Source organism: Oenanthe melanoleuca, chromosome Z, assembly GCF_029582105.1.
Source record: "Oenanthe melanoleuca isolate GR-GAL-2019-014 chromosome Z, OMel1.0, whole genome shotgun sequence".
NCBI classification, from domain to species: domain Eukaryota; kingdom Metazoa; phylum Chordata; class Aves; order Passeriformes; family Muscicapidae; genus Oenanthe; species Oenanthe melanoleuca.
Window position 1 is genome coordinate 60,534,777 of NC_079362.1, and position 13,086 is coordinate 60,547,862.

At 40.4% G+C, this 13,086-nt stretch overlaps 1 protein-coding gene across 1 annotated transcript in view; it reads right to left on the reverse strand.

Annotated features, from left to right (window-relative positions):
• ITGA2 (integrin subunit alpha 2) overlaps nucleotides 1-13,086 on the reverse strand; it is a 66,162-nt gene that overhangs the window by 31,061 nt on the left and 22,015 nt on the right. The window contains exons 3-9 of the mRNA XM_056513212.1: nucleotides 8,581-8,690; nucleotides 7,616-7,707; nucleotides 3,755-3,869; nucleotides 3,198-3,325; nucleotides 1,913-2,061; nucleotides 776-926; nucleotides 188-353 (exon numbers count right to left, since the gene is read on the reverse strand). Coding sequence (XP_056369187.1) covers nucleotides 188-353; nucleotides 776-926; nucleotides 1,913-2,061; nucleotides 3,198-3,325; nucleotides 3,755-3,869; nucleotides 7,616-7,707; nucleotides 8,581-8,690 — 911 coding nt within the window. The remainder of the gene's footprint in view (nucleotides 1-187; nucleotides 354-775; nucleotides 927-1,912; nucleotides 2,062-3,197; nucleotides 3,326-3,754; nucleotides 3,870-7,615; nucleotides 7,708-8,580; nucleotides 8,691-13,086) is intronic.

Here is a 13,086-nt window from a genome sequence, read left to right on the forward strand (position 1 = left end):
GCTCTGGCTAATTAGGGGTAGACTAGCTGGAGGAACACCTGTGAAAACCAGATCCCTCCTGGTGAGCAGCCTGCAGCTCCAGCTACCCCTTGTTTTCACAATACTGCACTAAACTGAAGCTAAATAAAATCCTAAGCTCATCAGTTAGGAGAATTTAATCTAATTTTTCAAAGATGTGGAGCATTACCTTCTATACTAAAAATACGCTCTCCAAGCGTTCCTGCTTCTTCCAGTAGTGCAGCCTCGGATGACACATTGAAGAAATACTTTTCTGTTGGGTGACTAGCAATTCCCTTGATTTCTTTAATTAGGTTTTTAGTATCGAGTTCATTCCTTAGTAAGTATCCCAAAACCTTGTGTAAAGAAACAAACAAACAAACAACAAAATAAGAAGAGATAGAGAAATCATTGTGCTACTCTGTTTTCTTCTGTACTATTTTAGCAAATACTCTACATACCAAAAAAAAATTACTTCTATTTATATTACCAAATTACTTATTAGAGTTCATCCCTATGCAAGGAACCATTCACACAGGACAAGTACATAAGGCCTGGCAAGGGAGAAGATCACTGAAATTGCTCAGGCAATTCTAGTCTTGCTTGTTCAGCCAGGAAAAAGATTAGTATTTCCACCACTTCAGAGGATTTGTTTGACTTTATCAGTGTAACAGTGTGTGCATTACATACCACTTTAGTATAGAACATGCACTTTCATATGTACACAACAAAACAATCTTTCAAACATGCAGTAATGTATAATTTTAGTATTACTTACAGCAATGCCAAATCTGGTTATATTGTCTTCATTGCATTTGCCTATCACTGTTTTCAAGTTGGAGCCATCATGTGATTCACCATCTGTCACAACCACCATGACTTTTGTGGCTGTGGGGCGTCCTCCCGATTCAGCTGAGAAGGCAAACTGCCTGTTACAAAACAGGGGGTTTATCACACATCAATCCATAATGGATGGAGTTCAGTACATATAATGCATATGTCCACCACTAAATTAGGACAAGCTGCTTCTCTAGTGCATAAGAAACACAACCGAAGAAGAAGAAGAATATGTAGGACTGGAAGGATGGGATGGTGTTTCTGATAACAATGTAAATTCCAGAGAAAATGATATTTTTTTTGTATGCATATTTCTAAATGAAGAGGATATTTTATCAGAACTATTAAAGTTTTATGACACCAGGAATTGGCACCACCAAGCTCAGGCAAAAATGGAACAGAATTAATAATAGGCTTCTTAATACTACTGAAAATATTGACTCCATTGAAGGCTGAGTCTGTTCCTAAACCAAATTCTCAAGTTCATTTGATTCAGCCTAGAGTTCTGTACTTGATTAAACTTCAAAACAGCATCTTTTTGTTGAGAAATGGAACTGGTTTATATATGTGTTCAGAGTCATGAAACATTGATTTAATTTTCCCTATTTTTTCACACTCATGGTGCTGCAGTGACAACCTGACAAGAGGTTTTATTTTCTCTGCAATCAACCAAAGCCTGATGTGCATACACAAATGTTACTGGGCCCACTGAATCCCTGGGTAAACCTGACTTCTTTCAGTGGTTTGGTACCTTTCCTAAAGCCTTGTCCACTCCTCTGCTTGATGCACTGTCATGTTTAGAGACATAATAAGCAATTCTGTCGGGTACCAGAATTCCTTCAGAGTAGAGTTCAACCCAATGGTTAACAATACGCTTTTCAGCAATTCTAGTTTGCATATTCCTGTACCAATCTGCACAGGGCACTGTAAATGTCCCTGATGAACTCTGCCCAGTGCTGGGAATCTACTCTCGAGGCCCTGGGCACACGGTCTTCCAGCGGGAATGAAATCCAAGGTGTTCTCTTGCCATGTAAGGGAAGTGACAACAGCTGCACAGTAAATCACCGATGCATCTCACCTTGCATTGTCAATGGCTTTGAAAGTGTTAGTGAGATCTCCTCCCTTCTGAGACGTTTTCTCCATTGCTGCAACAACCTCATCCTTCGTTTGGTACGTATTCAAATTGAAGACTACGCGGGGATCGTTAGCGTACTGAATTAAACCCACCTGTGCAACAAAAACGGTTTGAGATTATGGTGCTTTGCAACTGATCACACAGAATCATGATGCTTACTTATGTGCCAGGTTGGTGTAAAAGGTCTGCAGATGCACAGTTCTCTTTCAACACATACAAAACCAATTAATATTAACATATTTGGAAAGCAGAGAAGGCTAAAATGCTCTTGCACTTTTTATCATTTGTTATGGACGACAATATGTTACTGCAAACAATCTAAAATAGTAGAGAATAAATATTTGCTTGGTTACTTCTGGAAGGGCTGATGGATAGCAATAACAGAAGGAGCTCTGGGAAAAATCAGAAAATAGCAGCAGCTCTACAAGCCGACAGCACCTCAGTCTGATCTCTTCTGAGGAAGTCCTAAAGGTTAGTTACTTTAGAGCACTGCAGACCCTACGTGTTTTTATTATAGGTGAAGCTAAAGACATATGGTAAGATGTGCATTTAAAACAAAAGGAAAAAAGAAAAGTGCTAGAGGTGAGGTTCAGAAAGAACTGAGCAGGAAGCCTAGCTTTTAAGCACCTCACTTCCAAAGTAGCCCAAGGAAGAAGGCAGCCTTTGGGAGAGAGATATCCAGTGCCCCAGTCTTTGTTCTCAGAACTGTTTAGGGAAAATGGACAACTGTAAAGACAGAAGATGTTTAAAACAACAAAAAAAAAAGCAGTAAAATTTTCCTTACCGTCATAAAATTAAAAGGAAAAAACCCTCAAAGATCAGTGAGTAAACCAGCAAGAAAAGCTCCTGTTTTAAAGATGCAGCAATTGGAAAGTAAGAGTTGTATGAAAAGCCCACTAAAAATCTGTTTTACTTTTATCACATCCCCAAAGGCTATTTTCAACTTCTTTTATATCTAATGCATGAAAGAGATTTGACTCTCCTAGATACAATATAGACTTCTATTTCAGTTATTTTATATTTTGGATCAAACTACTAATCCCTTTTGAAATGGGATAACCATGAGATAAAATTTCCTGAATTTTATCTGAATAGGATAACTGTGTAACCTGTGGTTTTGAGGGAGGTACTGTAGTTACACAAAATCACATCTGGTTTCCTTTCAAACTGGTTGGTTTAGGTTTTGTCTAGTTTTTTTTAGTCTTTCTCCAATAGGTCTTTGACTTACCTGGGTCTTGTTAAGGCCTATGTCTAAGCCTTGTACAAATTTTTTCAAAAATGCCCGCACTGCATCCCAGGGATAAATACTGTTTGACTCATCACAAACCACCACAACATCTATAACAGAGGAACATTCTAAAATAAAAATAAAAAGTGGACATTAAACACACTTGTAGCCTCAATATACTCTTCAGCTAAATTCAGAGGTGCATATTTAGGTATTGCACACAGGCAACACTTCAGAAGGCTTTACCAGAATGAGGATTCAATAGGAGCATATATGCAGGTTTTAAGTCAGGACTAGTGCAATGTCTCTGAATATCTGTATTCAGATTAAGATTAAGACCATATTTACATCAGCATCAGATCACAATTTGTCAGTCTTTATATATAAATCCTGAGACTTTGCTTTTAGCACACACATTTTTTAAGAAATCAAAATGAACAGTCTCCAACACAGTATCTGTTGATTTTGTTTGATATGTTTGTTTGGGTTTGTTTTTTGGTTTTGTTTTTATTTATTTTTTTTTTTTAATTGAATCCATTTTGCACAGGTTGCCTTACTTTGAACAGCAGGAGAAAAGCTTCTTAGGATCTCAAAACTTGGACTGACTTCAGAACAAACTCCTGTTGCGTAGTATTGTCTTCCACACTGCTGCGCCCACAAGGGACCACAAGTCTTAAAAAAATAACAACAAAAATAAACTATAAAAATATTTACCTGTCTGAACATATCTATTAAGAAAAAAAGAAACAACCAGAAGCAGGACAGGCATACAGGATCAGCGAAGCTCTCGGGATATCGGGACAAATCCCTCCAGCCATCTCCTAGGCAGAGGAATTCCTGCCGGGGCTGTTCCCGCGCCCTCGCTGCAGCGCCAACGGCGGCCGCCAGGTGGCGGCAGCGCCCCGCGCACCGGTGGCCGGAGTGGGGGGGGCATGGCCGGAGCGGGGCAGGGGGAGCGGCCGGAGACGGGGGGACAGTGAGCGGGGCGGGGGGGGACATGGCCGGAGACGGGGGTAGTATGGCCTGAGACGGGGGGCAGTGAGCGGGGGTGGGCAGTGAGCGGGGCGGGGGGGGGCGGGAAATGGCCGGAGACGGGGGGCAGTGAGCGGGGGTGGACAGTGGATGGAGCAGGGGGTCAAGGCCGGAGGGGGACAGGGGGCAGTGGCCGGAGACAGGGGGCAGTGAGCGGGGGTGGGCAGTAAATGGAGCAGGGGGTCAAGGGACAGGGGGCAGTGGCCGGAGCGGGGGGACAGTGAGCAGCGGGGCGGGGGACTGTGGCCGGAGCGGGGCGGGGGCAGCCACAGCTCGGACCCCTCCGCAAGCCCCGTCCCGACGGGAAGGCAGCTCGATTCCCAGGGTGAGCGGCACCGCGCCCCGCGGGGGGCTCTGTCCGCACCAGCCGCAGCTCTGCCCTGGCCGCGCATCCCCCGGCTGCGTGTCGGGGGAAAATGACCCTGCTTCGCTGCTGAAAACAGCCTCTGTAGAAAGAAGTGTTTTCGGCTGGATCAAACAGCTGTGCTTCTTTATACATCTTTATTCGTACTGGTATCAACCGCGTATTAAGACAGCATTTTGCCGTGAGAATATAGGGGGACTTTGTGTGTGTGGGTTGAGCTGGCAAGTTGGTGGGTGTACTTCCTTCTTAAAAGAAAACATTAGAAGCTCGAGGAAATAAATATAACCTCTACATAACCCCTGTCCAACCGTTCTGTGAGACATTATAGTTTCCTTATAAATACACTCTGGTTGCACCCACCTCCATTTAGGAAAAGAGAGGCTTTTACACTTTCCTCAGGAATACTGGAGGGCAGAAAAAGGTAATTAAATTCAAAGGTAAATCAAAAATGAGCTAAATCACCCACTGATTTCCCAGTGAGAGACAACATCAAACTATCCTAAGATATTTGACCAGATGGTGGATTTTCTAGAGGAGAAAGGAAGTGCATCCACATTATCTGATCTTGAGATAAGTGCTTTTTTTTAGCTTCTACATGGGGCATGGTTAGTTCTTACTGAAAAAGACAGATTTTTAGAGATGTGAACTGTACAAAATAAATCATCTATATGAAGTTGGAGGAGGGTTACTGGCCTTTAAAATTAAACTTGAAGTTCTTTTTAGATCAGTCTTATTTGCCCATTTTCTAACTTTTTATTCTCTATAGGTGGTAGCTCAAAACTGTGATGGTAATCTTGGAGCAAAAAGCAGAAGTGTTCTAAATCTTTGTTGATCTTCTGAGAAAAAAAAAAAAAAGGAAAAGCTAATATCTAGCATTGTTTAAGTCAGAAATTTAAAATGCATCATTACTGAATGGGAGATCACATGTCAAGGACAGGCAGAATGTTATAAACTGATGTAGGCTTGCCCTTCAGGACTAACATTAAGAAATGTGGACATAAACTGGAAGGTCATTGAATGGAAGGGAGAGAAGCAGATGGATCAGGCACCAGATGACTGCAGGGTGACTGCAAGCAAGACAGCATGCAAAGCAGATTTGGCTTAAAGATGTGTGATGAGAAGCTGTTGAGTTGGGAAATACCAAATACACTGTATAGTGCCTGGGAAAGATTCATGTGGAATTCAGCATAGACCTGGCCACTGATGTTTGACAGAGCCAAAAAAATCTGTATTTGTTTAGCAAGGCAAAGGAGAAAGGTGTTTGTGGGCTGTCAAACAGAGAAGGGAGATTTTACATGCAGGGAGATGAGAGCTGCTTCTTTCAACTGAAGGCACAGCACTGCCCAGTAAACAAACTGATAAAAATTAATGGGAAATCCAGAAAAATCTTGTTAAACATCAGTGAAATTCTTCAGCACCTCTCCATCAGGACTAAGCATGCCTCAGAAAAATGTAATGAGTGTGTGGGAAATGACTGCCCTGCACTTAGAATACCTGTGGGAAGCAATCCCTGGCATCAAGCAGCTGGAGCAGCAGAGCCTGGGTCAAGCCCAAGCCCAGGGACTGAGCACCCAGCACAGGCTGGGACAGGCTGATGGGGGCTGAGAGGGGCCACAGGAGGAAGGAGAACAGTCAGCTGGGAGGAGGAAACCCTGAAATAAGCCGAGGAGCCCATCACAGGGGCCAGCTGCCACAGGCAGAGGCTCGGAGCAAAGTCCTGGCGGGAAGCAGCTTGCAGGCAGGAGCAGGCAGGAGCAGGCAGTCCCCACACTGGGCCAACACCTGCCACAATTAAGTCATGGGTTTGGGTATTTGTAGAAGCTGAGTTACAGATAAGCACCTGTCTCCAGTACCTCATTCTCCTTATGTCAAAAAAGAAACTCCTGTTGATGAACTCGTGACTGTTTATGTCTTAGACTTCAACCTGGCTATTTGTGGCTTTTTTTTTTTTTCTTTTTTAAATCCATGCAGTTAAAGAAGAATCAATCAATAACATTTGGATCAGGAAGTACTTTTTAACTCAGAGAAGTTAAAATATTATTAGAAAATACAAATTTCCCTGCATGAGATATTTTAAAACACTGCAGTTGTTCATACTGATTAAAAGTGGGTATGCATAGGACATTAACACTAATTGAACGTATTACTCAAGAGAGAGAATAAGATTTTTTTAATCAAGGCCTTTTCAAGCCACAGGAAAATTACTGTTGCTGTATTGTGAAGTTATGAATAACTTTACTAATTCCATGAGAACTGCTGGGAAGGTTGGAATCAGGCACACCTCTAAGTACTTCAGTTAACTGAGCTACTTGTTAATGAATATAATAAGCACTTGAATACTTTTGTGATTACTAGGAAGATGCAGCAAAAATACATAGCTTAAGGACAGCCTAGAGATCTTCTCCTTGTACTTTATTGTTTTACTTACTTACTGCACATGGCTACATCAAACTGCACACCAACAGTTTTCATTCTCATGGTTAGGATAATATAAAAAACTTCCTTTTCAGTAAGAATTCTATTTTGCAGACTCCAAGGACAGGGGTTTGTGGAATATACACTGAGAAAACGCATCCTCTTCCAAGCTCACTAACCAAATAAAACACATCACAAATCCAAAGGACTAGAAATACTCAGATATCTCAGGAGAACAGTGCCTGTGCAAGTGTGAATGATAGAGGAGAGATTATATGGAGTCTTGTGAAAGCTTAATCAGAATGATAAAAGACTGCCTTAAATAATTAATGATAGAAATATTCTTGCCTATATTGTCTGACTTAAATTACTGAGACATTAATTAGGATGTTTAGGTAAATGACAAAGGAGAGACTTCACAATTTTCCTGCATTAATGATACATTTCTCAATTGATTTTGGACCTGAGATAATTGCAGTGGGATGTACTAATCCATGCTGCATAATAAGTACATTTAGCTCGAATTTAAGAAAAAATGTGGAGAATTCTGGTTTCTTGACTCTCCTCAGAAGTTTCTGTGTGTACTGCATATGATCTTGATACATACCAAAAATCCTCCAGTTTTTGAATTCTGTATCAGAGTCAAGCCAAGGTTCATGTCCTCTTTGATTTCAGTCACATTTGGAATATTTATTAAAGCTGAAATAAAAATAGATTATGTAATGACAGAATAATAAATAAGATATAGAAGCAATTCACTCAGAATTCCTTTCAAAAGCTTGATTTTTCAGAATCTAAGGTGCTTTTTCCAAATGGCTGCATACAATTCTGACACAAAAGAAACAAAAGCCAATCTTTGGGGGTGGGGGAAATTGCTAACCATTAAATATAGACATCAATTAAATATGGTCATTTGGAGTATCTGCCCTCAAGGGAGCTGAAGGCAAAAGAGAGGAAGAAACAATCTACCTATTGCATATTTTTGGCTGGCTGAGTAGCTGCAGCTGAGTAGCTGTTGTTACATTCCTCAGGACACCAGACTCCTCTGATCCAGGATCAGAATTTAGACAAAAAGCTGGAAGGGGCAGTGGAGGGCAGAGATGATCTGCACCACAAATAAACCTAAAGGAGGCATCTCAGCCCACTCTGCTGCCTTGTATCTTCACTGTATGCAAACCTGAACTCCATTCTATAGTTAGTTTGCAAACACAGACTCGCCCTGCCTGTTTAGGGAGGACAGGGACAGGCAATCCCAGCCACCCAGCCCTGGATGCAGCACAGAGCCCTGTGCCTGCCACTGGCTCTGGGACCCACAGGGCTCCTGCCCCTTGGCTGGAGGGGGAAGAGCCCAGGTGGGTGACACTGAGACCCCAGTGCCTCCAGACCCCAGTGCCAGGCACCAATTTTTGCAAAACAGGCATGTCTCATCAGCACTGAGCAGCACACACACACCTCCACAGAACTTGAGACTGTGGAGACAGCAAGTTAAGAGAGGATTTAATAGGATAGATTGGCCTTGTACAAGGAAAACGGAAATCTGAACAAGTGCAGCAAGACATTGTTAGCACATACCTTGTAAATTCAATTTTTTACATGTGTTTTTGGACACACCAACAGGACATGCATATATATCTCCAGTTCTGTTGGCAGGATAGCCACTCCAGGGTGAACCAACCAACAACCTAAAGGAAAAGAAACTTCATTAGGTCTTTAGTGGTACTGAAGAAGTTCATCAGCAGCAGGGCATGGCACACTACAGACAACAGGTGGAGAGGCTTCCACGAGATACAGCACCCAAGGCATTCAGGGTAGGAGTCTTCTCCAGAACTGTTCAGAAGCTGTACTTGCACATCAATACCTGCACTGGATTTACCAGGGGCAGCTTTGGTGGAGAAGAATGGGAGAGCCTTTGGGGATTCAGCTGCCTCAACATGTACTGTTTTTAATGTGATATTATGTCATAAGTCAGAAGAAATACAGTGAAAGTACTAGTATACATAGATACACAAAATATTTAAAAATATATATGTTGGGGATCAAGAGACATATAACTTACTGTTTTATCTGTTAATGGTTAACTGATTCCTTTTAGGTTATTCTTTTAACTGATAAGAAGCATTTTCTACAGGATCTGCTCAGCAACAATCAAACACTTACATCTGAGCTTGAGCACTACCACACCTTGGTCACACTGAGTCAGAAAAAAAATACTGCAGCTGGTAACAATCTGCTCCATAAAGCCTGTAATCCTGAACAAGAAAGTTAATACTTATGATAATTTTGTCTACAACACAAAGTGATTCATGTTCTCTGACTCATTCCTTCATCTGCCATAAAGTTTACCCCCAACATCTGGTCCTCAAGACTCTTTTAATTTTTATCTGAAAGCCTCCACAAAACTGTTTAGTTCACCTTCTGGGAATACTGCTTAAGAACACCTATTTAGGTGTTTGGTTTCAGATTCTCTTTCTTGTGTGTCTGGGTATTTTAAGAATGCCTAATTCCTTCTCAATTACCTTGCTGGAAAAGAGTGATCATGCAGGCAGCAGGAACAGGTCTTTGTGTACTTACAGCATCTCTAAATATGCAACTTAGGTTCATACAAACAGCTCTCTCTAACGAAACAGTGTACCTTGCAGTAGCTGTGAGGAGAACTCAGATTTTCTTGTTATTTTACAAGTATTTCTGAGCCTTTTCAGCACAGAGGAAACCAGAACTGCCACAGCTCAGGAGCAAATAAACAGAGCTCATAAGCAACTAGTGCACTGGTTATGTGCCAGCAGATAACATAAATCTGCAAATACTTGCAGTGACACAGTGGGCTGGAGTTGGTCAATAGTGGGAAGAAGAACAGGAGGAAGAGGTGGTGTTGCACCCTCTCACCTTGCTAGGTACTACCGAGTTAGGTACAGGCACAAAGATGGAAGAGAAGGGATAGGAGTTTTTGTGGAAATAGGAAACAGTTTTAAAATGGATGGTGACACTGTGTGTGCAATGTCTGAAACTGAAACAGCTTTCCAGCACTAACTGTCAAGATGAACATTGCACTGTGCACATTTATAAACACTTGTATTTTTTTTCTAAGTTTCCCAGAAGGCAAACATATTTCAGAGTCCTTGCAGGATGACAGTTAGTATTCACAGGATGGCCTTGTATCTTGGAAATACCCTCTGCAACCACTCCCATCTGGTCATGAAACTCACTGTGAATCTCTGTGTTGTGCTGGCACCAGGCTGCAGCCACAGGTTTTCCTGAGAGCCTGGAGCACAGAGTTCCACTCACATGAAGAGTGAGTGAGAAGAGGAACAGAAGCATGCTTGAGGACTTGCTGACCTCAAATCCAAGCCTAACTCCAAGCCTTCTCCAAACTACACCCCTGCTACTGACATAACCTCAGACAAACATCATCCCTGCTTTCACATTTGCTAAAAGCTGTTCTCTCCTTCTCAGCATGCATACTTTTGCTCATTCCATGGGCATTATTTGCCTCCCATTTTCCCTGCCCTCAAAATTACCTGCAATCCAGATATCTGCTTACACCAAGGAGCCATCACTTCTAAAACTTGATATTCGCAAGCTAATTTTACTTTTGCTACCCCTGAAACTAACCTTGGAGCTGATGCATGGTACAAACAGGAAAATGTAAGATGAAACAAGACAAACTTTTCTCATTTTAAATACAAATTTAAATCTATGCCAAGTAAAAAAACTTAATTTTGTCTTTCATTAGTCTTTCACTCCTCACTGTTTACTGGGATTATTTTATTAACTTATTTTTCTGTATTCCTTGTAGTTTTGCAGAGTCTTTAATTCTCAATGTCATACCTACGTTGCAGGCCAAAAAGTGCCACTCCATACACAGAATTCACACTTAGAACTGATGGTTACTGGTGGTGATTCTCAGAAATACACAGAGCTATTAAACCCGTTCCATTATTTGACTGAATTAGTCTAACCTGTCATCAATACATGATTGAGAAAAAATTATTAACTGACGTATGCCAAGATTAGCTCTCTACTTTTAACTGCCAGCCTTAACAGCTCTAGGAAATAACATAATTTTTATTTCTTTTGTACTCTTTGCCTTACTTATGTTTAATACCAGCCTTAATCTACATAAGTAATCAGAAAGTCCTACTTGCCTTTCAAAACTAACATAAACCATTACAGTAGGGAGTTACACAACACTGCTCTGGGAAAATGCACGTATATCTTTCTAAAACATCAGAATTAAAGACAGCAAAGGAATATCTGGCTAGCATCCTGCTAACTACAAAACTTTTTTTTCTGTAAGTGGACAGGATGCACGAGACAAAGTGAAACAGAACATGATAGGAAAGAATGCAAGAAAGTAGTACTAAAATACTGAAGAATGCTTGTTTCCAAATAAACTGTATCATGTATAATGTATTAATTTTTCAGCCATTTTTTTACAAAAAAAAAAAAGTATTTTTACAAAACTTCTTTACAGACCGCCTTTACAAAATACTATAGTAAGTATAATGTAGTATTGCTACTGATGTCATTATTCATTTTCCTAATAATAATAATAATAATAATAATAATAATAATTCTCCAACACTGTATGCAAAGCAATGACACTAGTGAATGAAATTCAGCAGCAATGCCTCACCACACAAGCTGCAGGAGTGACAGATCAAAGTGCAATGGGAATTATTTCTGGGAAATTACACCATGAAGAAGCTAGTAATCAGCAAACTGTGCTGTAGCAGAAAGCAAAATCAGAATTCATAGCAAGGGCTGAATTCCCAGCTGTTGTCAGAGCATGTTTTATATTTTCTGGTTTATTTATCTTTTTTCCTCTCTTTTTATGTCTTTGCATTTTATTGTGTTGTTTTGTTTTGTCTTCTAAACATGAAGATGGCTAATAGAAAAATAAAAGTAGAAAGAAACTCTTAGATCATCTGGCCTTTATTCCTACAATTACAGGAAGTGGTGAGTAGATTTGAAGACCAGAAAACTCTTCATGCAGAGACACTTCTTTGCACACACTAAAACACTTCTCACCATCTAAAACTTTTGATCCTGTCAACAAGAATCATGAGTTGAAAAACTAAAGCAAGCTATAGCAAGACAGTTTGAGTGACAAACTCAGAAGTCCTAGAAAAAAGCAGCCAGAGCTTCTCCAATAAGGAAAAGGGCAAAGTGTTCTGCATGCAGTCAGGGAAAAGAAAACTGGGAAAAGAACTCAGCATTAGCAGTGGTTCTGGCACTGAAAATATACAGCTGCAACAATAGCAGCTTCTGTTAAGGAAAAAAAAAAAAATCAAAAAAATTACCCTCCTCAACAGAAATGGTCTTTCTCATTAAAATCAGAAAGCTTTGAAAATTTACTGATTTCTATAGAAGTTCATACAGAAATGTGTCTTTTTGGCAAAATATCTTAATTATTTGAAGTGGTCTCCAGAACATCAGGAGAAAGGCCACTATATTTGGTGACCTACAAGGCAGGCAATGACTTTTAAAACTACGTTTGGTAGTGCAGTAATTATGTGATACAACAATAAGAGCACTGTATAACAAGGTGTCATTACTGATAAGTGAGATGAAACAAAGTATTTTAAGACACAAAAGTCTCACAATATAAGTTCAAAACCAAAATAATTTTTAAAATTGACAATTCTAAGCACACAGACACAGCTGAGCATGTGTCTGAATGTAGGAAAAAGCGTTTTAACAGCTATCTAAAACTATTGTATCTTCCTCAGGTTTTAAACCTGATACAGCTATAAACTCTCAGCATGGACTGAGTACTGTTATCTCTGAAGAATGTACTGTCAGCTGCTGTTCAGGGAATAAACATTCAAGATGAACTTGACAGGGCACAATCTGGCTTTCTAAAAGATTATGTTTATAAAATAACAGAAATTTTAGTCTCAATTTAAGATTTGAATGCAGATGACCTACTGACAAGGAGAAACATGCCATAAACTGTTTCTGTGGTGGCTAATTACTTGTGTGGTGAACTGCTTTCCTAATTGATGAGTTTCACTGGTATTCACAATTTTCCTTGAGTTCATTAAAGAGCTCCTGTTTTAAAATTCCCACCAGACACTG